This window comes from Aspergillus alliaceus (assembly GCF_009176365.1).
Source record: "Aspergillus alliaceus strain CBS 536.65 unplaced genomic scaffold BDW43scaffold_54, whole genome shotgun sequence".
NCBI lineage: Eukaryota > Fungi > Ascomycota > Eurotiomycetes > Eurotiales > Aspergillaceae > Aspergillus > Aspergillus alliaceus.
In genome coordinates, this window is record NW_022474737.1 from 232452 (window position 1) to 254695 (window position 22244).

Below are 22244 nucleotides of genomic sequence, written 5' to 3' on the forward strand. Positions count from 1 at the left end.
AAGGGCATCATTAGAGCAGGCAGTCAGGGTTAAAAAAAAAATGCCGAGTCAGTCCTTTGCGGCGCAGACCGGGAGAGACCGCGTACGTCGACAATCGTTTGCAGCCAATAAATTATCCAGAAGACTACCTGGCGAGTTTGAAGCTGGGAATGATTCGTGGATTACAATGGCTAATGTATCTGGTCACGTCAGAGCAACACATACCCACCTCCTGATTGCTGGGAGGGTCACACTGTTGATGCAGTATTTCTTGGCTGAGATGCACGCGAAGATCATTCATCCTTCTTATATGCCTTCTGCATTGGTAACTCAATGCCCATACGGCGAGCATACTCCTTGGAATCCGAGTGAATAAGGACGTCAGAAATGTATAAGGTCGGTAGATCTTGTGGCATGCCCACTTACCTCACAACTTAGCCGAATGCCGTGCTCAATTCCGACTCGAGGTTGGTACCCCAGTATCCGCTTTGCCTTTTCGCCGCTGGCATAACGAACTGAGCATGCATCCCTCACACTGCCGCGACTCAAGGTGGTTGCCGTCCCAAAGACCCATGTCAAAAACTCACAGATCAAGCCAACAAGGTACGCCAGTGCTTCGGGGACACGGATCTCAAAAGGGGGTATGTGGCCAAAATGGGCCCAGATGGCGAGACAAAAGTCCCTGAAGGTGATAGGTTCGTTGTTCTGAATAAAGAAGACTTCACCTGCTGCAGTTTTCGAAGACATCAAATTCTCAGCGGCTAGGACATGGGCATCGGCAACATTAGTAACATATGTCACGTCCCACAAGTTTTGGCCATCACCGACGATGAATGGAGTTTCACCCTTGGCTATACATGCGTGTATTGCAGGGACTAGTTGATAGTCACCAGGCCCGCATAGCACAGAAGGCCGGAGAGCACATGTAGCCATTGTGTCGCTCGATTCCTTCAGGACCATGGCTTCTGCAGCAGCCTAAAAGTAGCGGAGGATATACATCAGCATGCCAGAAACTAACCCCGCGAAACACAGAATGGCGTATCAAATGGGGTATCAACCTTAGACTCGCCGTAAATGAGTGAAAAGGGAGGCGTAGGCCATCGCTCATCGACATTGTGATAGGGTACATCCATATGATCCGTCACAACGCAGCAGGAGCTGGTGTAAATAAAGCTCTTCACTCCATTCTGTTTAGCAGCCAGCAACATATGTCTAGTTCCTTCAACATTAATTTTCCTAACATGCTCTTCCAGCCTCCTTCCGAACCGTTCACTCAGGGCTGGAACAATCCCAGCTGTGTGGATAACGACATCCGGCTTGACCTGCTGCATTACTTTGCTGACATCTTCTTGGATGGTAATATCGACCTGGATGAAGACAATACCGTCCAGAACCATAGGAAGCGGCCCAGGCGGTTTTAGATCTAGAACAGTGATGGCACACTTAGGATGTTTTTCTGCGAGAGCTCTAGCGATGGCTGTGCCCACAAACCCGGTTCCACCAGATATGAGGACGTTCTCCATAATGGAGGCTTAAGAACATGCTACAGGCGTGATACTAAGATAGAATATAAGAAAAATGAAGAGAAAATTAAAGAAAAAAGAAGAGAAAAAAGAAGAGAAAAAGAAGAGAAGAAAGAAGAGAAGAAAGAAGAGAAGGAAAGGAAAGAAAAAAAGGTGGGTGAGGTTTACTAACAAGACCATCCCTAACAGCAAAACAAATGTGTTTAGGAGATGACAATGTAAACAATTCAACCTACGTTCATACATACCACACCACATGACAGGGCCTAGAATCCCATCAAGTTCGGGGTAATCTTTCCTCTGTTGGTATGTATCAAAACACCAGGAATTTCCACCGCATACCTACTGATCGAGGTTCTTTGTTATTGCATGACTTGCCCTTTTCCCGTTTGATCTAGTCGGTCTTCATCCAGTTCCAAGCCACAGATTGCTGTAAGAGAATAAATGATTGAGAACCCGGCCGGGCAACGGAGCGAAAGCGCAAAATGAAGGGAAACTAAGTAATACATGAAGTCGATCCTATGTTACTGTACAAGGTATCCATCCCAGCTGTCGCAAACATAAAAAGAAGATACAAATCACGGGCGGAGGCATTGCGACTGACCAAACTCCGGTTCAAATGCAAAACCCACGGCATCCAACACATCAAAGAAACGCTCTATCTTGTTTTGCCTTTCCATATCCACCCCGACAATTTAGAGCACCCTACAGAGAACCAAGCCTCCCACTTGCTTCTCAACACATTCTCGCGCCTCCATGATACCCCGATCCGTCGATAAGTATAAACTTTCACCGGGAGACCGCAAGCCTTCCACATATCCACTCTTTTCTCCGCGAATTACCTGTCGGAGGCCTGTGACATCTATTGTGATCCTTCTCTTGGGCTTGCTAACCATGCTCATGTTTCCCAGGACCGGGTCGCTCTGCCAATACTTCAATCCGAGCCAAAGACGCCTTGAGGCGACATTGCTTTGGGTCAACGATTTTACGCCTTCGATTTCATCGTTTGCCGTGGGAACGCCCAGGAGGTTATGTTGGGGGGGAGGAGTTAGGCCTCCACGGACGACGGAGGAGATGTAGCCAGAGTTCTGAAGTGCAAGACATAACTTCAGGTGTAGCTGTGTGTTCGGGATAGATGTGAGACCCAATCGGGCCTTGGTGGCGTTATTTAGGTGGGAGCAGACGTGGGCGAGATTGACAAGAGACATTTTGAGCGTAGATTGGCCCAATTGAAGGGACCTTTGAGAGTTGGGGAAAGGTGTGCGGGAGACCTGATAAATGACTGGTTACGGAAGGGAAGAGTATAAGCACTACATTCCCATAGTAAGTCAAGGAGACAAGTAGACCTACCAGAATGGAAATTGCTCGGGAGAAGAATGGAATGAAATGAGATCAAACGAATGCCGGTCCCAAGTGACAAAAAGACCCCTGGAATAATGTTGCCGATGGGGGCAGCGAAGTCGTGATGATGCGGAAGCTCAAATGAAATTTTCGGATAAACGATGTAACGGCTCCGATGGCGTCCTCCTATAGGCGGACAGGCATCTACGGCATCAACTAATCACAATGCATCTCCAAGCGCCTTTGTAGCCGCCGGCCTTCTTAACACTTGCAGCTTACAGGCCAGTCCATTGCTTCCCCTCGGTGGTAGTTCCATATATAATGATGTCCCAAGGCTTCCTTAACTTGCCTCTTTGCATTCTCTTTCTCCCATTTCTATTACCCCCGTTCGCAACCTCTTTTAGTATAGTACTACTAATAAGACATAATGCCTCCATTGCCGGGTGAAGAGCGTGTGCTGACGGTGTAAGTTCTACTATTACCCCACAAAATGTTTCTGTTACTTCTCTCATTCCTTTACAATGTGAACATTGAATCTAACTCGCTCATAGCTTTGCCGACATCCATTATTACTTCACACCGCCGACACCCAAGCCTCTCCATCATAGGTTCGATAAAGGCTCCTATCTATACCTCTATTACAATAGGGCCCAGCACAAGACGAGGATTGAAGTAGCAAATAATCCGGGTACTCCAGATCAAGATGCATTCAATGGCGGTGGGTCATTCCACCCGTTCTCCGGGTATGATGCATACCTTGCTGACTGATGTACAGCTCTAAGTCAGGCCTACCTCCGTCATTCCACCAATTTTCCGACGCTATGTACATTGACGGTAGATGGTAATCCACTATCACAGGACGCGCAGGCATTTTCTCCACCATCGAATGGCAGTTCTATTGAGTGGCTATTGCCGAGTGGTGACCTACGCGACGAGAACAGAGAATTGCGTCTGCACACGCTAGACATCTATTTCTGGACTTCGGATGACGCAGATAAATTCCTTGACCTAGTGGAAAATTACTTGTCCCCCTCGCAGATCGAGACAGACAGACATCCATTTCCGCCTCCACCCCAGGCTTCAGTTAGTACAGTCGTACAGCAGCTGGAAAACGTGGCCATCACAGATCCCGCGTATCAGAATGGACAGACTCGTAACTCTCAGGCAGAAGCTATGCCCAGCTCTCCACCCTTTGCCCAGACTTTCTCAATACCAAGCAGTCTTCCCCCGCCACCTCCACTTGGTAGCACACCCACATCGGCTCAGCAGATGGCCAGTGATCTTCAGCCTTCTGCGGACGAACGAAAAGACCCTGTTCAATTTACGCCACTACCATATAACCCTGCAGCACCAGCCGCACCTGAACCGATCCAGCATCGGGAGAAGACCCCGCCTCCAATTGATGGCGCGGATGGAACCGGACTTGCGGCGGCGGCGGTAGACAACGGAGCTCCGTACACACCACCTTCCCAGATCACCGGCGGAGGAGGCTTTGCACCGCCCCCAACTAGTCAGGGGCTACTATACACCGTACCTGGAAGTTACGCATCACCACCGCCAAGTGCCGGTCTAACCCATTCCGGGTCATTCTCGTCTCGGTCATCTATCCAGAGCCCGCCTGGCGTACCGTCCTATACGCCATCATTCCTTGCCGGAGGTGGGGGATACCAACCCAGCCCTAACCCACCGGTGACGATGTCGTTTGCTCCGCCCCCCAAGGACCCCAATGCTCATCTCTACAGTCAACCCCAGAACATCTACGGCAGCCAGGTCCAACCCCAGCCGGCCTCTCCACCACCGCCACCAATTGGTGGCTATTCGAACTATTCGTATGACAAGACCGCTGTGCAGCAAGGATCAGCAACTGATTACGACATCCACAGGCAACTGTATCGGCCCACCGAAGCAGAAGTCAATTCGCATTCCCAGAAAATAGCTCAGAAGTCTATACAAGATACCAGCAGGCCCCGAAACTTGGAGCAAAGAGCCCACCGGATGGAGAGTAGCGTAAACAGGTTCTTAAAGAAGCTGGAAAAAAAGATTTGATCCATGCCGACTTCGAGTTAGCGTTCTGCAGCTTATCTATCTTAGTTGCTTCTTTGTACACGAGCAGATTATAGCATTTATTTGCTTTTCAGGAGCTTCCCACTAGCTTACCCTTACGAGATATGAATTTATCGCAATGGCTCTCAATGTGGGAGTTTATTTTGGATTTTGGATTTTATAAGCTAGAAGATCCGAGGCTTGTTCTCGTGCTACCGAAGACAGGAAGTGTTAAGCAAAACCCCAAGAGAAATAGTAAAAGAATCAAGATAATGGTTCCGACAGCGATCTACAACTACAAAGTAAACTTGCACTGTCATAGTTCTAGCAATGATGCCAAGTAAAGGATTAAACAACTAGGAAACCCGGGACAATATAATAACAAGAGAGAAAAAAAGGTTATATGAGAAGGGTAAATAAACAAGCGTGAGAAGCGTGAAAGAAACAAGAACCTTATTAGACTCCTCCAAAGTACACATGCAATTGGGATAATATGCAGTCCCCTAACGCTAAAAGCAACTGGAATCTAGAACTCCGCCAGAAAATGCTCCGACATGCATACATCGTCGGCCCTGCTTATGTTGTGAACAAGATGCTTCCGAAACCAAAAAAGAAAACCAAATGACAGCCTAAGTAAATCAACTAAAGAGTAAAAACGGTCCGCGTAGACGATAACATGTGTCTTATCACATCACGAATAAGAAGGGTATGAAGAATGTAAGTCACAAGAAGCGAAAGATAAAGGTAAGCATAGACATTTCAGGTGAGCAACACAAGTGGCTGTCCTCGCTATAGTCGTTCTCTAGTTGAGAGTTAACTTGCCGATGTCGGCATCAGCGTCGTCTGCCTTAGTTTCCATCTCAGTAACGTTCTCAGCAGGCTTTACCTCAGCGGTGGCAGCTGGAGATTCGACGCCGGCATGTTCATTAGTCTCTTCGGTGTTGGGGAGGTCTGAAGATGGCTCAATGCTCTGGGCATTTACTGAATCGGCGTAAGTGGCGGGCGCTTGAGCTGACGGAGTAGCAGCAGTATGCTCTTCAACGGTCTCTGTGGCTTGGATAGGTCCCTCCAAAGTAGCAGAAGGCTCAATTGGTTCCCCGATGGAAGTCATTGAGGGCTCGATGGGCACACCCTCGAGCTGCTTCTCACAAGGAAGTTCCTGGGCCGTTACCTCAACCGACGAGTCAACAACCGCTTCGGCAGGCTCATCTGCAATCTCAGTAGGAGTCTCAGTAGCGTTCATATGGACAGCATCCTCATTGGAATCCACTGTTTTTGCCTCAGGCTCTTCTTTTTTAGTAGACACTAGCTGCGACTTCTCCTGGGGCTTCTTGGCCACGCTTTTTTCCTTCGTTAGGCGTTGTTTATACGCCTCTGTCTTCGGGGCAACTGGTCTTACTGGAGCCCGGCTCGCCCGAGAAGATCGAGGTGGACTCTTCACTTCAACCTTGTCATGGGCTTTGCTAGCAGAACTAGCAGTGGGACGCATCATTCTAGCCAGAAATCCCTCGTCAACCGCTTTGGAGCTGTTGCTCACTCGGGAATGCGGACGCTCATTTACTGCTTGGAGCGAGAGAGAGGGATGAGAAGCCTGTTTGCGGACACTGGAGGCAGCGGGCGTAGTCGTGCGGTGGGCTCCACTAGTCGCACTTCTCAAAGTGGACGGCTTTCGGGACAGGCTCGAGGCGGTTGCGCCGGTAGCTCCCCCTCTGGTGGTCGATGAAAGAGTTGGCGTGGTTGCCGAAGCTGGCAAGCGAGCCGACTTAGTTGGTGGTCTCGGTTCGGCCTTGCTAGTGCAGGTTGCGTTCGAAGCGGTTGATTTGACTGCCTCACGTACCGACATGGAAGAGCGAGCAGGCCATGTGGGGGTCTTGGCCGCTGTGTTCAAAGATGGCCGGCTTGGTTTGGTGGTTGGAGCTTTGGGCGAGTCCCTAGTGGCAGGAAGTCTGGGGGGACGTGCTGGTTTAGAGGTTTTCCCATGGTCAGGTTTGGCAGGAGATGTTGGAGTTCGTGGATGCGCTGAGGACTTCAGGCCCGTTGAAGACTTTGACTTGGGCATTGACTGATTGGCCGATGCAGTCTTATCTACCTGGATTGTGGACGGTCGTTTGGTAACTGTCTGCATCTTGCTCGGTGATAGCGCAGCGGGGACTGCCAGGGCGGGTTCGTTTTCCTTGTTATACGACGACATTCCTTTCTTGGCCTGGGACCCAGTGCCCTTGTCAGGGGGGGTCAATTGTGCAATTGGGGTTTCCACCATCTCACTTGACTTGGCCTCATTTGGAGGCCGCTCATTATCATTGCTGACGGGGGACAAAGAGCTTTTCAAGGGGGCGTTCAGGTCATCTGAATTGAAGCTTCTCACCCTCGATGGGGGAGCAACTGGGCTGTCACTGCGACTACTTACACTCCTCAGCGCGGGAACGGTGCCAGATTGAGTGGCTCCATCAACAGCTATGAAGCTCGCCCGCACTTTGGACATAGGCCTAGAACCCGAATGCTCAGAACCGACGGGAGATCGACCGCGGGAAGGTGGAGACGTGTTGTTCTGGTTGTTCTGGTAGTTGCTGTTGCTGTTGTTGTTTTCGAACCTAGCGAGCAAGCTCCTCACGCCTGGATGAGCGCCCTTGTCCGCCATGGCGTCTTGTGAGGGGAGGTTGAGGGTCGCGATTCAGGGCAGGGGGGACAGGCGCGGCAATATTCGAAGCGAGGGCTGGAGTAACCGTGGCTGACTGTTGGCGCGAGCCGAAGTGATGAACGATTGCGAAGGTCTTTTTTTCTCTTCCTTTTGCTGTATCAGACTCAAATATACGAATAAAAGACAGCAGAACTGCGGATGCCAATAGGTTGGCAATGGGGTTGGACGCGCGCCTCGGGTAGGAGAGCCGGTGACGTTGATATAAACACAATTAGAATCAACAAGTTAACGAGACAACGTTAGATTCAAGCATAATGGGAATGTCAATAAGGAATGAATATGAGTCAGACATGTAAATGATCAGTTCTGCGGAGGAAAATCCAAATTAGCAAAAGGTGAGAGACGAGAAAAGGAAAGGGAGGGGAGAGGAAAGAGAGAAAGAGAGAAGAGGGGAGAGAAGAAAGAAGAAAGTGGCCTAGCAACGGGGGGGATGTGGAGGGTGAAGGGCCTGAGGCAGCGGTTTCAGGGGGCGCGGATCGGCTTCAGTTTGATGATTCCCCTTCGTCACAAATGTTCCTGAGAATTACTCCATTGGAACAATTGTGGATTCATAGTTTCATCGCTTGACCCACCACTTGTCACAGGATTCTCTAATATATTGACGGAGTCCCTTACCGGCCTTTTTACGTTCGATAATCCCGGCAACGGGCGTGCCCCATCGATGTCATCTCCTGCAATGTCCTGCATCCCTCGGTTTGGACCCCCACAATTTTGCTCTGAAAAGGCCAGATTGCAGCTGAAGGGAACGAATAGTCATGCATCGAGACCGTGATTCGGTTGCATTTGCACTACATTGTACTACTCAGACTAGTCCATGAGAAATATGTACCTTGCTATTAGCCTAAGGATGTTATTATTAATAATATTTATTATCATCATTATTATAATAATACCAACTATGCTCCGTCTAACTATTTAGTTTACTTAGTCACTCCCATGTTCGTTCAGGAGTCAATGGTTGCCAATAATGTTCATGTTAAGTCCAGAATAAGTATGTATGTACTTTTGGTTCATTGACCCCTATCTCTGATATAGAAGAGAAAAGGAAGAAGTTGATCATAGAAAGCTCTTCCTTCATGGCATATATATATATACGAAAATGAGAGTATACATTCCGCTTAAAAACCTATATGTCCTCCTGAGCATGAATTGATCCCAATTGTCTGAGACTATTCCTCTATCCTATCGTGGTAGTTTGTTTATCCATGGACAGAAGCTATCCACTCCGGATCAATATTTCCCCTTCCTCCGCATTCATATGACTCCCACTCCGATTACGGCTTTCCGTTGACCGGACATTTTCTCAACTCAATATTTCCCCCAATTTTGGCACCATGGCTGCTGCTAGGACGCTTCGCATAGGTCAATTGATCTCATTTTCATGTGTTTGATCCTCTGTATGTGAACATAAACTGATATCCCTTTCTCTAGGTCTCATCCCCGGTGACGGTATCGGACGGGAGGTCATTCCGGTATATATACTTCACAGCCAGACAGCTTTTTGAAAGAAAGGAAAAATGAGACTTCTAACAATAACTGTGATATAGGCCGGTAGAAAAGTGCTGGAATCTCTCCCAGCATCTCTCAAATTGAACTTCAGCTTCGTTAACCTGGATGCCGGCTTTGACACCTTCAAGCAGACCGGGACGGCTCTGCCCGACAAGACTGTGGAGACCTTGGAGAAGGAATGCGATGGTGCTTTGTTCGGAGCTGTCAGGTAAATATGCTGCTTCTCCTGCCAGCCTGTTTTAAACGCTTACCAACGCTTTCACGTCTTAGCTCCCCCAGCACTAAGGTCGCCGGCTACTCGTCGCCCATCGTCGCTCTCCGGAAGAAGTTGGACCTCTATGCCAACGTCCGGCCAGTCAAGACTACCATCGGCGGTGGCCGTAACCCTGTGGACCTGGTCATTGTTCGTGAGAATACTGAAGATCTCTATGTGAAAGAAGAGCAGACCAAGGACACTCCGAATGGCAAGGTTGCCGAGGCTATTAAGCGGATCTCCGAGAATGCCTCGTCCCGGATCTCCACCATTGCAGGGGAAATTGCCCTGCGCCGGCAGAAGATCCGCGATGCGGCTCCCGCTGCCACTCTGCGCACCAAGCCCATGGTGACTATCACCCACAAGTCCAACGTGCTGTCGCAAACCGATGGCCTCTTCCGTGAGACTGCCCGCAAGGCTCTTGCCGCTGAGCGCTTCTCATCCGTCGAGGTGGAGGAGCAGATTGTCGACTCTATGGTGTACAAGCTCTTCCGTCAACCCGAGTACTACGACGTCATTGTTGCCCCTAACCTTTACGGTGATATTCTGTCCGACGGTGCGGCCGCCCTGGTCGGCAGCTTGGGTCTCGTACCCAGCGCTAACGTCGGTGACCGTTTCGCCATTGGTGAGCCCTGTCACGGCAGTGCGCCCGACATTGAGGGTCAGGGCATTGCCAACCCCATTGCCACCTTGCGTAGCGTAGCCCTCATGCTGGAGTTCTTGGGTGAGGAGGGTGCCGCCGCCAAGATATACACTGCCGTCGATGCCAACCTGGATGAAGGCAAGTACCTCTCCCCTGACATGGGTGGTAAGGCCACGACACAGGAGGTCCTGGATGACGTGCTGAAGAGGCTGTAAGTGGTTGTTCCTTAATGACGTTTCTCTAAGCAAACAACATGTGTATATGTATCAGGTATAGAAGAAAAATACAAGATATATGATTACGGAGTCTCATACAACCCTCGATAAGTGTATCCCACGTATCTACCTCTATCTATATATGTATCAGCATATTGGCTACTCAATATCATCGGCCGACGGCTCAGGTTCCCACTCGAATCTCCCCATCTTCCCCTCATTCTTCTCATGCTGCGCCTTGCTTTCCTTCTTCATCCTCTCAGCCTCCTTATGCAACGGTTCCTCATACGTCCCCTGCAACACAAGCGTAAACAGCACAACCAAATAAACCTCCCCCGTATCCCGATTCCTCAACACATACCGCAGCGAATGGTTATCCTCATTAATATATTGAATAACATTCATAGTAATCCCGGGAAGCCGCAGCGAGAAATCTACAACCACCAAAATCAGCCCACACTGACATGAGGTACTCAAAGAGCGTTTGGAGAAGCGCAGGAAGAGAAAGAAAGATGAAGAAGAGAGGTAGGTACCAACCATTAAAGCCCAGATAAGGGTTCCCAAAATCCACCCAATAAATTCTCCCCTCCTCGAACACGAACCCATCCCTCGCCTCCTCCGACTGGAAATACTTCCTCCGCTCATTCACACCCCCCGGGACCCCCAACTGCTCTCGCACCTCCACCCCGGACCCCTCGCCCCCCTCTTCCACAACCCGGTCATGCATATCGGGTACTTCGTCGTCCTTGGTGATCTTCTCCCCGATACAAAACTGGTTCCACGAGGCCACAGCCGGGCTATAGAGGTACGGTTTATCGGCATACACATCCCCTTCAAGGGTGGGATCGATCATCCACTTGACGAGACGGAGAGCGGCGTTGAAACCAGGCGGCAAGCAGTCGCGAATGGGGCGGTCGAAATCGTTGCCGAAGAGGAGGGAATTGGCGTTGACCGGGCGCTTGAAAACAATGGCAAAGGAGATGGAGTATTGATCTGATAGGTGGAGGGGATGGTCGAAGTAGGGATTTGTCTTTGAGGAATTGTCTGTGTAGCCTGTTGCTTTTCTAGTTAGCTTTTCGCCTTTACTTCTCTTTCTTTTTGGCTTGGAAGGTACCGATTAGTAGCTGGCAGGTAGGTGGGTGAGTGGCGAGGAGCTTCTACCTGTGTAGTCTTGGACACGGACGCAGAGTCTCGTGATTGCAAGTTCATTTTCAATTCGTAGGGTCTGGTCTTCGTTCACTGGGACCAGCTGATGTGTAGAGGGATCGTAGCTGGGTCCGGCTGTGACTTTTAGACGGTATTTGCGGGTGTCGGTTTCCGACATGATGCTGTCTATTTATATCTGGGGGAATGTGTGTTTGGTCTACCAGCTGCCTCTGGTATATACTGTGAAAGAGATATTCTGATTCCTATATAATGAATGGGGGTATTTATCATTGTATTTAAATCGTATGGAAACGTTCATTGGTGACGTCATTGTCCCGGTAACCCGTTTGGATCTTCTGAAGCCCTAATCAATCAGCCCTTTGATTTTGGATGAGTATATCGGAATCTTTCCCAAGGAATGCTACCAATAAGTGTGAAAATATAATGGACAGATCTAGACTAATATATCACTCTGGACAACCGCTTTCGCATAGAAACCAGTCTGTTGTTCATGGCGAATCCCGCGTTCAAAGGATCATCTCCTGCAAAGCTGACTGGTGATCAGATCTGCAGGCGAACAAGCACACAGCAAGGGTACAATAGCTTGCATAGGGGACGATCTAGAATTGATACGGGTGCTATCTGGTCAACTTGCTTATACGTCGCAAATTTGAATTCTAAGGTCATGGAGGATAATCCATCGTGAGATCCTACGGTTCTAGTCGATCATTACCCAAGAGGTTCTTCGATAGCTATTAAGGCTTTATATGTGGCAACGAATTGTTATTCAAAGCTTCTCCAAGTAGCTAAAGTGGTCATATGTCATACAAAATAATCTTGACACATAGAAAGAACGTCAAAATGGCAGATAAACTACAAATGCAAACAAAGGAGAACAGGTTTCCACAAAATTGAGCATCATCTAGAGATCGGCCGGATCAGAAGGAAGGGGGTTGTTTTCGATGCCTACTTCCTCAAAAAGCTCATCTTCTGTGAGTATGCCAATTCCGCTATCCAACCGCCAGCGTTCCTTGCCTCGGCCGACTTCGACGTCAACGAATCGCGCCATGCTGACAGGGGTAAAGGGCTCGCTACCAATGTTCGTGCCATCCGATTGCAGCTCGTCCGATTTGAGTTGCCAATTGGCACTGCGCACTTTCGCCTTACGTCGCTCTACCTTGATAGTCTCCTTCATGTAAGTAAAGGACCGTGCCTGGTCTGCGGCCCATTTCTCCAGCAAATCATCCCTAGCATCCATCTCGAGGCGCAGCTGTTCCTCCAACCCGGAATTGTTTTGACGAAGTTTGTCGACCTCGGACTTGGCACTGTCAAGCGATGTGGTGAGCTCAGAGATGCGGACGTTCATACTACCGACTTCCTGTTGGTGACGTTGACGTTGGTTGGCTGCCTGTTGTTCGGAGCTGTCAACCGTGTGCTTCAGCTCCTTCTCTAGTATCTCGATCTTAGCGGTTAAATCACACACGCGGACCCGGTTAGATTCAACGTTTCCTTCCAATTCCCGGATATGTGTCTCTCGCTCTGCAACGGCCGACTCGGCTGCATGGCGGGCACGTTCTTCTTCTATCACGCGCTTCTCCTGCTGCGCCATCTGTTCCCCATGCCATTCATTGGAAATGGCCTTATCCTGTTCGAGTTCCGTCACGAGTTTCTCAAGGTTCTTGACCTCCTCGCGGTACTTGCTTAGAGCTTCATTTAATCGTTCAATTCCTAGAGCTTGTTCCTTCCCTTCACGCTCAAGCTCCTGCATCCTCATTCTTGTGTGTAGCATATCTCCCGCCGAAGATGCAATTGATTCTTCAAGGTCATTTATTTTCTTCGAGGCGGTCTCATAGCGGACCAACAAATTGTCGAACTGGCCACGCAATGCCCGCTCTCGCCCCAGAGATCCTTCATGTCGTGTGCGCTCTTCGCCTAAACTTTTAACGAGTAGCTCGACCCGCCTAACGAGAGCACTGAGAGTTGCATTTCCGTTCTCTAAGCTCGAGCTGGGCGTTTCCCCAGGAACTGCACGCTCTAGTTGTAAACGTGCTGAGCGGAAGCGGTTGCGCATTTCAGATATAATCTCGTCCATGCTTCTACCAGGGAACCCTAGGCCAGAAAGCTCCTGCTTGACAGTGTCCAGTGCACTGATGGCATCTGAGGCGCTGGTGAGAGCTCCTGTTAATGTAGGCAAAATTTGGTTGAAGAAGTCTGGTGGAGGAGAAGACCTGGAGAGGTAAGGTTCAACTGCACCGCCCTGAAAGGAAGCAAGTCGATTGCGCCATGCGTAGAACAAATCAGTTTTCTCCTTTCTAGCAGCTTCCAAGTCGAGCGACAGAGCAAGAAGCTCAGCGTCATGATCCATTTCAGGCAGAGATGCTTGAACTAAAGCATCGGCATTGGACTTTTGAGTGCCCAGGATTGAGGAGTCATCAGGGGAAGCTCGGGAAAGCTGCACGCTACGCATGATTGGGGAGTCGGACATGAGGAACGTGCTCCCGTCAAACCCACTGTCATCAATAATGATGGTGTCGCCTTCCGTATCAGCTTCATCGAATTGGTCGTTGGCATTCTCGATAGACGAGAACGTGATCTCTTGCCTTAGCCGACTGTTCTCGGACTCTAGCTGCTCTAGCTTAGACTGAGGGGACAAGCCTGCAATCTCGTTATTGGGTGAATGTTTTGCTGGAGTGACGGTGTTCCATTTTGCCAACTCTAGCTCTTTCTTCAGGGTATCTCTTTCCTGCAGTAGAGCTTGAAGTGACTTTTGGTATTGTGCGGACTCCCGCTTCTCACGTTCGAGCTGGTTAATCTCATCGCTCAAACCCACTCGCCGAATTCTACGCTGAGTCCGGGAGTCTAGAATCTGTCGTAGAGGGGTAAACTGCACCACCCGTTCTGAATGGGACCCGTCAATGGGCAACAGGGGATCTAGCGAACGAGATCGTGGAAGTGGAGTTGAACGACGTCGTAACCGGCGACTTGGGGTACTATTGATGCAATTTGTGGAGTCGCCAGGTTCTTCGAACGATGTGCGAACCATGGCCGGAGTGAGGCCTGTAGAGCATCCATGATAGCCTCTTTCCAGACGTGGGCCTGGATCCGAGAAACGGACCCTTTTAGATGGTTGGCGGGGAGTTTCACAAGATGGGGTCGAGGCATTTCCCGCACACCGACGAGAAGTGCGGGGCTCTGAATTCGAGATCGAACTGATACTTCGTTTTCTGCGAGATTGTCTGGTGTTCATAGTGATTTGTTTTTAATTTGGGTATTATATACTAGTAGTACCCTGTGGGATATATATATGTATAGTAGTATGTACTCGTAGTAGATTAGAATGAAGGGAAGAGGTTAAGTGGGATGTGGCAGGTGCAGGTGTTCCTGGAGATTCGAATAAATAATAAACAAATCGTGAGTTTAATTATTGCACCAAGTAAGGGCTGGAGTCCCTTCGTGCCATCCGCTGCATACATACGCGTTGGAGGATCCATTTTTATTTCCCGATTGGGAATATGTAAACAACCCTGGCATATCAGGTGACTGGACTCCTGCCTGAGGTTGTCATCGGAAGGTATAATACACACTTTCTCCTAGCCTGCCACTGGGAGGATATTTTCTCTTTTGTTTTTATCTGTGATATGCTGGCTGCTTTAGAGGGGTTGTTTCAGGATTGAACTTCCTAATTGCAGGTAATAGTTCGTTGAGAGTAACATGTAATTATTGTTGATTAATCAATTGAATGTTCCTGGACCGGCGATAAGATAAAGCAAACCCCTCTCCTCTGGATGCAAATCTCCCTTTGCATGTTCTTCGCCTTAAGAAACTGATGAGGGCCAATCCAAGTCAATAGAGTTGTCGGGGCGAAAAAAAAAAAGAAGAATTCGAACTATATTATCATAAAGTGGAAGGAAAGGGTACCTAAAGTGACTAAGGGCTGTTTGCGTCTGTTCTAGGGTTTGGTGTCTCCAGTGATGTCATGCCCAATTGTCTTATCTTTTCGCCTTATCATACCTACTACTCTACCTACTCCAGGCTCCGTTCTTCCGCCAACTTCTCCTTACTCCCCTCCACCATCAGTAACCTTTGGATCGGGTCAATACTTCGCAAGGTGCTTAGCTTTACCTTTGTATCTATTGCCTTGTCTCCCTCTCTCCACCCGAGCGGCCTCTCATGGCTCTTCCCCCCTCATGGATTTGACATCAAGTAGCTTGGCCGTGGAGAAGATGTGCCACACACCCACGGTACAAGAGGTCGATGACGAAGACTTTTCCGGGTTGCACATGGGGACTAAATTTGATCAGGACATAACTTCACCCTTGCTACAGCTTCCGACAGAGCTTTTGCAGTCCATTCTGTCTTATCTCTCGGCACAAGATCTCGCTCGCGCCTCGGCCACCTGCCGCTGTTTGGCCGAACATGCGGCCAACGATCTATTGTGGGCCAACGTCGTCAACTCCTACTTACCAGAGAAAATTCACCACCCGAGACCATTCGACACATTCCGCAAGCTTTATATTGCATACCACCCCTGCTGGTTTATCCCCCAGAAAAAGATTTGGTTCGCAGATACGGAGCACACGGGCAATCTCATCTTAGCCCGTTACGATCACCGCCGAGGGGTCATAGAAGCTTACCGGGTCATTGCCGAAAGACGTTCGCACCAGTTCCAGATTTGGGAATGGAATCCAGACGTGATCATTCAAACCTTCCACCCTAAACCTAGCCTTTGGTTAGATAGTCCTATGCTTCTCTTGAAGAATCATGATGGCGGACATGAGTATCTGGGTGGGGAGATCCGCATGCCTTTACCGTTGGAATCGCAACAGGTTTTTAATTCCTTGTCGTTCTGTCCCAAAGGGCACCCACCAGATCCTGACCCACAGAAACAATGGCCGCCACCAATTATCCCATGTGAAAACCGTGTTTATCGGAGCTCGGAAACGCATGGCTCAGAATGGGAGCGCCATTCTGGAGTTTTGGAATTAATGTCAGAAGATGCGTTTCGGGTAAGAAGATGGGCGCACTTCCGTCTTGGTATGCCAATGTTTGCTGCCGACCGAAGCGAGACCCTATCGACCTACGCGACGCTTGATCCGCGGCTATATACACCTACCAGGCGAAAGCCGTACCAAGGTATATGGATTGGAGACTACTCCGCCCACGGTTGTGAATTCATGCTTTTCCTACAACGTGACAGCGAAGACGTGTCTATCGACCTGTCCGAAGAGGGCGAGCCTGAGCTCCATGACGACGGCATTATCCAGCAAGGTAGCCTTGAGGCTATCAAACTCACTGGAGACCCAAATGTCCCTCGTGGCGAGGTCTCATTTAAATCGGATGATATTGGTCCCAAGGGCCTTGTTCGTGTGGCAGATGAAAAGCTGTTTCACGGGGCGAGAATTGTGCGTAGTCGAGGCCATGTGGCGGGTCTCGGCTTCAGAGACGGTAAGCTGAAACACGTCGCATATCATGTTGGAGCATGTTCTGACTCGATGCCCAGATACGTTCATCGAATCGCAACTTATTCTCATATCGCCCGATTGTATAGCTCACTATTGGGAGGCCATGGGACACATCTCTTACTTTCGCCGCCTCGACATAGACGAACTTATTCGGATATGAGCAGACGCTTGTTGACTTTTACGACTTAACGATTCAAACCTATTACTTGCTCCACACTGTGAGAGGTAATAATTCAATTATATTCGTGGCGATCGGTGTACACACTTTGTCTGAATGACACAATTAAGTTGGCGCGTGGTTCGCTGGCAGACACAACCGTCTCTGGATAGATACGTATTTGATTAAGCCTAACGGATTGGATGAACAGTATTTCAATTGATTGAAGCGGCTCCCGAGTCACAATTTTATATATATATATGTGTGTGTGTGTGTGTGTGTGTGTGCACGCAATGCTAATCAGTGATGAGGTAAATTGGAAAAGCCATGATTGGAACCAGAACCTCTGGATACCTCCAGAACACCTGTGTACACCGTCTACTATTCATATTTTTGACATGATCTGTCAAGGTTGGCACGAGCCGTACAAAAGCTGTTCGAGCCTATAGTCTAATCCTACACACAACAGAGAGAAAAAGAAAAAAAAGGAGACTGGTTATTATAACCCGCGCAATGCGAGGAAATAAATGCAGCTAGTAGTACTAGGGCCGGCAACCTTATGTACATGCGAGTATGCCGGGGAAGACGTAAAAGCAATGTAGCCCCGAACTCAGTCAAGTAACGCCGCGGTCCGCCCACCGGACCGGATAAAATAAAGGATAAGGTAGGAAATCATCACTCATGATGTAAAACCGCCATGCAGGACCCTTGATTTCCAGTCACGTCGGCTCTCTTGATAATCTTTACAAGACATGCAACTCCCTCGACACATTGTCTCAAGCGAGTAACAAGATACGCCCTTCTGACGAACCTAACTCCAAAGCTGAGATGAGAGGAAACCCCGAAACGCATACATTTCGACCCGAAGCGTCACTCTGGTTGATCCAGAGTATCTGTAGTAGAGACTTCACCGCTTGCGCTCGAACCAGCTGGAGGAACCGAGGACAGCGACGGACTGATCCATCACCCACTCGCCAACGCCGAGGTAGTTATCCATCCATTTCTTGAAGTCTTTGTTATCGGTGATATTGTCGGAGTTGAGACTGGGGCTGTGAAGGTCCCCACGCAACTCCCCCGTTGGGGGCGCGGGGTGCAAGGATTAGCCGAGATCCCAGTAATCGGTCAGAGAACCATGATCCTTAGCCATCACTCCATATCGGAATGTCGCAGATGTAGAAGTGAAAAAGCCGTAGAAAGGACGTACTTACGTAAGACCAGTTGAACGCCTCACACCCGCCAGAAAGGCAGAGACTATACGGCTATTAGCATCTGTCGACCGGTGCCACAAGGAAAACCAGGCAGGAACCTACCGAGGACAGCGTCAAAGGCGTAATGGGTGAGTCGGCCGAGCTGCAATGGCCAACGATCAGCTGAGTTTTCCCCAAAAATGGATTATACTCAGCTAGCTAAGCAAGTAGCAAAGCTCTCGGGAGCAAGGAACGTACCATAGTGACCATAGCAAGTTTGACTAATCAAATGAGACTTGCTAACACCGAATCCCAGAGGATAAAATAGAGATTCGCAGTAAATACGAGCTGTGTGAGCCCAAAGTCAGGAGAGAGACAGGTAAATTTGACTGATAATTTGTAGAAGGAAAGAAAAGGTTCTCCCCGCGAGGCAAAAGCCTCGGGGAGTGAGCTTGCTCACGTGTCTGCTTCACATGACGTGGGCAAGTGATAGGGCGGTGAGATGGCTCAGGAGGCTGGGGTGTGGCTGGGGAACAGGCTGGATTGAGCTTGCACAGATGAAGTTAGGAAGGACAAGGGCCAAGAGTTATGCAGATGATGTATTAGTCATGATTGAATATATTTGATTATACTGTAGTACTTATGCTTTCTCTTGCTTGCACTTAAAAATATTACTGTACTCTAGTCCCACTGCTCACTGCATGCCATGAACCTTGGCACTGAGTGTACTACGTACTACTTTTGGTTACGGTGAACGGTACAGTTGGACGATACTCGGTGTCCCTGAAAGGAGGTCCCTCTTCCCTAGTCAGACAATCCGAGCATCGTGTGGTATTTTTGTCTGAAACAATAACGTTGTCCAGTATGCTTAACCAGGTAATTGGGAGAGTGGTCTGACGTAGGAGGATCATTTGAGATGATATACGGTACTACATCATGTGGTATTGAGTCCACTAGCATCATAACGATGGTGGGACGCCATTTAAAGGGCTGTCAAAGGGTGGGTAAGTCAACAATGATGGATCAAGAACTGTTCTGTGTGGGTGGGGATGGAAAGCATTCCATCATTCAATGTCAATGATAGTGTTCCCTTTTTCGGAGCTCCGGGAGGTCCCAACCAAAACCATGGGAAAGTGACTGGTTTGTTAGTAGTAGTCCGGAGTATGTACGTGGGAGAGGGTGATATATCGAATCAGATTGCTTTTCTCCTTAATAATAAGTACATGTAATACTAGGTAGTAGATCCATTGTTCAACAGAATAAAAAATCCCAAATTTTCCCAACCGCGGGGAACGGGCCGGAGAGAAGAGAAAGATAAGTGAAAAGGGCGGCCAACAACATTTTCCCTCCCGGGCACACACCCACTCCCGCAAAACAAACCAAACCCAAAGCAGCCCCTCGCTCACCGGTGGTCCTCTTTCTCTGGCCAACTCCGATCTTTTTTTATCGCCCATCTTCCCCCTCTTCCCCCTCTTCACCCCCCCATTCTTCTCATTCATCCATCACAACTTCCCTTTATTTCAATCCTTCCCATTCTCTTCTTCATCTTGGCAGTGTAGATAGAGAACACCTTCAAAATGGCCGCTAGCAACTCTCTCGACCATTTGAGCAACCGTATGAAGCTGGAGTGGCACTCCAAGCTGAACACGGAGATGGTGCCCGCGAAAAACTTCCGCCGCACCTCTATCATTGGTACTATTGGTATGTGATTACCATAAAAGTTCAGGATTCCCCTATTCTCCCCTCAATCTAAACCGCGCCCGAATAGTTTAGTATGGATGGTGCTAACATTGTTGTCTGATCGCAGGTCCCAAGACTAACTCGGTGGAGAAGATCAACGCTCTCCGCAGATGTACGGCGAAACCTAATGGCCCCGGTAATTGCTCAAGCTGACAAGCAACCTAATAGCCGGTCTCAACGTTGTTCGCATGAACTTCTCCCACGGTTCATATGAGGTGAGTCTGGTCACCCTTATCTTTCCCTCGCAGTGCCATTTTTTCTAACTTTCGCCATAGTACCACCAGTCCGTTATCGACCACGCCCGTGAGGCTGCTAGTGTCCAGACCGGTCGTCCTCTCGCGATTGCTCTTGATACCGTAAGTCTAGATCGGAGAGTTTCAGTGTTGAACAGAGCTAACCGGTACTGTAGAAAGGACCCGAGATCCGTACTGGAAACACCCCCGATGACAAGGATATCCCTATCAAGGAGGGCCACGAGCTCAACATCACCACCGATGAGAAGTACGCCACCGCTAGCGATGACCAGAACATGTGAGTTCCCATCAATTCCTCGGATCGATCCTGGAGTAGCTCTACTAGGGTCTCGTTCGGACTAACAAGGCAATTGATAGGTACCTGGACTATAAGAACATCACCAAAGTGATAGCTCCTGGAAAGCTGATCTATGTCGACGATGGTATCCTTTCGTTCCAGGTTCTGGAGGTTGTTGACGACAAGACCCTGCGCGTCAAGTGTCTTAACAATGGCAACATCTCCTCTCGCAAGGGTGTTAACTTGCCCGGCACTGATGTTGACCTTCCTGCTCTCTCCGAGAAAGATATCAGCGATCTTAAGTTCGGTGTCAAGAACGGCGTCGACATGATCTTTGCCTCTTTCATTCGCCGTGGAAGCGACATCCGCCACATCCGTGAGGTGTTGGGTGAAGAGGGCAAAGAGATCCAGATCATTGCCAAGATTGAGAACCAGCAGGGTGTCAACAACTTCGATGAGATCCTCGAGGAGACTGACGGTGTCATGGTTGCCCGTGGTGACTTGGGTATCGAGATCCCCGCCCCCAAGGTCTTCATCGCCCAGAAGATGATGATTGCCAAGTGTAACATCAAGGGTAAGCCTGTCATCTGTGCCACCCAGATGCTCGAGTCCATGACATACAACCCCCGCCCCACCCGTGCCGAGGTGTCCGATGTTGCCAACGCTGTTCTTGATGGAGCCGACTGTGTCATGCTGTCTGGTGAAACTGCCAAGGGCTCGTACCCTTGCGAGGCTGTTAAGATGATGAGTGAAACCTGTCTGCTCGCAGAGGTTGCCATTCCCCACTTCAACGTTTTCGATGAGTTGCGCAACCTTGCTCCTCGACCCACCGACACTGTGGAGTCCATCGCCATGGCTGCCGTTAGCGCCAGTCTTGAGCTTAATGCCGGTGCCATTGTTGTCCTGACCACCAGGTACGTATCGTATGATTCGTTCAATTGGATGTGTTTGCTAACCAGCCGGTGAAGTGGTAACACCGCCCGTCTTCTTTCTAAGTATCGCCCTGTCTGCCCCATCTTGATGGTGTCTCGTAACCCCAGGGCTACCAGGGTAAGTTGCCAAGGTTGTTCATCATCGTTGTGAATTTTGCTGACTGATACGACTGTAGTACTCTCACCTCTACCGTGGTGTCTGGCCCTTCCTTTTCCCGGAGAAGAAGCCCGACTTCAATGTCAAGATCTGGCAAGAGGATGTTGACCGCCGTCTCAAGTGGGGCATCTCCCACGGTCTCAAGCTCGGTATCATCAACAAGGGCGACAACATTGTCTGTGTCCAGGGTTGGCGTGGAGGCCAGGGTCACACCAACACTGTTCGTGTGGTCCCTGCTGAGGAGAACCTTGGTCTGTCCGAGTAAATGCAGACAGGAAGTACCCCCCCCTTTGGTGCATGACGTGGTAACGACAGCGATTGGGTAAATAATCACGAGCGTGTCCTCAAATGTCGTAGACAGGTCTCGGCTAATTATGACGACCGGTAAGCTCCACACACTTCAAGTGACTCTCCCGAATATGCACCCCCTCTTTGCGCGATCTATTAGTCGGGAGGGTGTGGCTTGGAGCAGTGTCGGGTGAATGGCCTTGGAGAGCCTGCTCTTGTCCCCTTCAATTTTTGGAAGCGCACAAGGAGCCTCACCCTTCATTAACATAATCTGTATTCATCTTGAGTTGGCGTTAGCTAGCCTGCCTGCTTTTTGGTGGTTTGTTGCGATCAAAAGCTAGATTAATGATCATCATGTTCACGTTCATAACGAACAGACCTGCCTGCCGTATGAGTTCCAGAAAATGATAGGATTCATGTTAGTTAAGTAAGGCCTTGTG

At 49.3% G+C, this 22244-nt stretch overlaps 9 protein-coding genes across 9 annotated transcripts; 4 read left to right on the plus strand and 5 right to left on the minus strand.

Moving 5' to 3' along the window:
• Positions 1 to 272: 272 nt before the first annotated feature.
• On the minus strand, positions 273 to 1502 carry BDW43DRAFT_315117 (NAD(P)-binding protein; the record flags this gene model as incomplete). Its single annotated transcript, XM_032047984.1, has 3 exons — positions 273 to 335; positions 406 to 954; positions 1038 to 1502. The coding sequence occupies 3 exons, from the start codon at positions 1500 to 1502 to the stop codon at positions 273 to 275; spliced, it is 1077 nt and encodes a 358-aa protein (XP_031896182.1).
• A 284-nt stretch (positions 1503 to 1786) lies between these two features.
• BDW43DRAFT_288761 (mitochondrial 37S ribosomal protein uS8m) lies at positions 1787 to 2931 on the minus strand. Its single transcript, XM_032043318.1, has 2 exons — positions 2853 to 2931; positions 1787 to 2784 (listed from the first exon to the last, which is right to left on the minus strand). The coding sequence occupies exon 2, from the start codon at positions 2708 to 2710 to the stop codon at positions 2198 to 2200; it is 513 nt and encodes a 170-aa protein (XP_031896183.1). The 5' UTR covers positions 2711 to 2784; positions 2853 to 2931; the 3' UTR covers positions 1787 to 2197.
• A 339-nt stretch (positions 2932 to 3270) lies between these two features.
• Positions 3271 to 4889, plus strand: BDW43DRAFT_315119 (uncharacterized protein; the record flags this gene model as incomplete). Its single annotated transcript, XM_032047985.1, has 3 exons — positions 3271 to 3308; positions 3395 to 3561; positions 3619 to 4889. 3 exons carry the CDS (start codon positions 3271 to 3273, stop codon positions 4887 to 4889), a joined length of 1476 nt encoding a protein of 491 aa, XP_031896184.1.
• Positions 4890 to 8886: 3997 nt separating this feature from the next.
• lysB (homoisocitrate dehydrogenase lysB) lies at positions 8887 to 10300 on the plus strand. Its single transcript, XM_032043319.1, has 4 exons — positions 8887 to 8946; positions 9016 to 9056; positions 9132 to 9301; positions 9364 to 10300. The coding sequence occupies exons 1-4, from the start codon at positions 8919 to 8921 to the stop codon at positions 10202 to 10204; spliced, it is 1080 nt and encodes a 359-aa protein (XP_031896185.1). The 5' UTR covers positions 8887 to 8918; the 3' UTR covers positions 10205 to 10300.
• Positions 10301 to 10363: 63 nt separating this feature from the next.
• BDW43DRAFT_322276 (DUF1769 domain-containing protein) lies at positions 10364 to 11534 on the minus strand (the record flags this gene model as incomplete). Its single annotated transcript, XM_032049529.1, has 3 exons — positions 11366 to 11534; positions 10742 to 11257; positions 10364 to 10638 (listed from the first exon to the last, which is right to left on the minus strand). The coding sequence occupies exons 1-3, from the start codon at positions 11526 to 11528 to the stop codon at positions 10364 to 10366; spliced, it is 954 nt and encodes a 317-aa protein (XP_031896186.1). The 5' UTR covers positions 11529 to 11534.
• A 738-nt stretch (positions 11535 to 12272) lies between these two features.
• Positions 12273 to 14597, minus strand: BDW43DRAFT_315123 (uncharacterized protein; the record flags this gene model as incomplete). The annotated part of the gene is made up of 1 exon (XM_032047986.1): positions 12273 to 14597. The coding sequence occupies one exon, from the start codon at positions 14595 to 14597 to the stop codon at positions 12273 to 12275; it is 2325 nt and encodes a 774-aa protein (XP_031896187.1).
• Positions 14598 to 15191: 594 nt separating this feature from the next.
• Positions 15192 to 17306, plus strand: BDW43DRAFT_288773 (F-box protein). Its single transcript, XM_032043320.1, has 2 exons — positions 15192 to 16795; positions 16851 to 17306. Exons 1-2 carry the CDS (start codon positions 15322 to 15324, stop codon positions 16970 to 16972), a joined length of 1596 nt encoding a protein of 531 aa, XP_031896188.1. The 5' UTR covers positions 15192 to 15321; the 3' UTR covers positions 16973 to 17306.
• BDW43DRAFT_288776 (DUF1748 domain-containing protein) lies at positions 17177 to 18537 on the minus strand. The gene is made up of 4 exons (XM_032043321.1): positions 18415 to 18537; positions 18280 to 18319; positions 18178 to 18220; positions 17177 to 18018 (listed from the first exon to the last, which is right to left on the minus strand). The coding sequence occupies exons 1-4, from the start codon at positions 18424 to 18426 to the stop codon at positions 17877 to 17879; spliced, it is 237 nt and encodes a 78-aa protein (XP_031896189.1). The 5' UTR covers positions 18427 to 18537; the 3' UTR covers positions 17177 to 17876.
• An 863-nt stretch (positions 18538 to 19400) lies between these two features.
• Positions 19401 to 21849, plus strand: BDW43DRAFT_193315 (pyruvate kinase CDC19). Its single transcript, XM_032039041.1, has 8 exons — positions 19401 to 19857; positions 19964 to 20008; positions 20065 to 20111; positions 20172 to 20252; positions 20306 to 20427; positions 20508 to 21341; positions 21396 to 21477; positions 21536 to 21849. Exons 1-8 carry the CDS (start codon positions 19734 to 19736, stop codon positions 21779 to 21781), a joined length of 1581 nt encoding a protein of 526 aa, XP_031896190.1. The 5' UTR covers positions 19401 to 19733; the 3' UTR covers positions 21782 to 21849.
• Positions 21850 to 22244: the final 395 nt, after the last annotated feature.

What these genes read in the sequence shown, in the direction of transcription:
- BDW43DRAFT_288776 (XM_032043321.1), bottom strand. An exon ending in CGCCTTTGACGCTGTCCTCG is followed by an intron (nt 18,221 to 18,279) that starts GTAGGTTCCTGC and finishes ATAGCCGTATAG; the next exon opens with TCTCTGCCTTTCTGGCGGGT. An exon ending in AGGCGTTCAACTGGTCTTAC is followed by an intron (nt 18,019 to 18,177) that starts GTAAGTACGTCC and finishes GGACCTTCACAG; the next exon opens with CCCCAGTCTCAACTCCGACA.
- BDW43DRAFT_193315 (XM_032039041.1), top strand. Translation starts at nt 19,734, where the DNA reads ATGGCCGCTAGCAACTCTCTCGACCATTTGAGCAACCGTATGAAGCTG. An exon ending in CTCTATCATTGGTACTATTG is followed by an intron (nt 19,858 to 19,963) that starts GTATGTGATTAC and finishes GTCTGATCGCAG; the next exon opens with GTCCCAAGACTAACTCGGTG. An exon ending in TCGCGATTGCTCTTGATACC is followed by an intron (nt 20,253 to 20,305) that starts GTAAGTCTAGAT and finishes CCGGTACTGTAG; the next exon opens with AAAGGACCCGAGATCCGTAC.
- lysB (XM_032043319.1), top strand. Translation starts at nt 8,919, where the DNA reads ATGGCTGCTGCTAGGACGCTTCGCATAG. An exon ending in TCGGACGGGAGGTCATTCCG is followed by an intron (nt 9,057 to 9,131) that starts GTATATATACTT and finishes ACTGTGATATAG; the next exon opens with GCCGGTAGAAAAGTGCTGGA. An exon ending in GCTTTGTTCGGAGCTGTCAG is followed by an intron (nt 9,302 to 9,363) that starts GTAAATATGCTG and finishes TTCACGTCTTAG; the next exon opens with CTCCCCCAGCACTAAGGTCG.
- BDW43DRAFT_288773 (XM_032043320.1), top strand. Translation starts at nt 15,322, where the DNA reads ATGTCATGCCCAATTGTCTTATCTTTTCGCCTTATCATACCTACTACT. An exon ending in GGGTCTCGGCTTCAGAGACG is followed by an intron (nt 16,796 to 16,850) that starts GTAAGCTGAAAC and finishes CTCGATGCCCAG; the next exon opens with ATACGTTCATCGAATCGCAA.
- BDW43DRAFT_288761 (XM_032043318.1), bottom strand. Translation starts at nt 2,710, where the DNA reads ATGTCTCTTGTCAATCTCGCCCACGTCTGCTCCCACCTAAATAACGCC.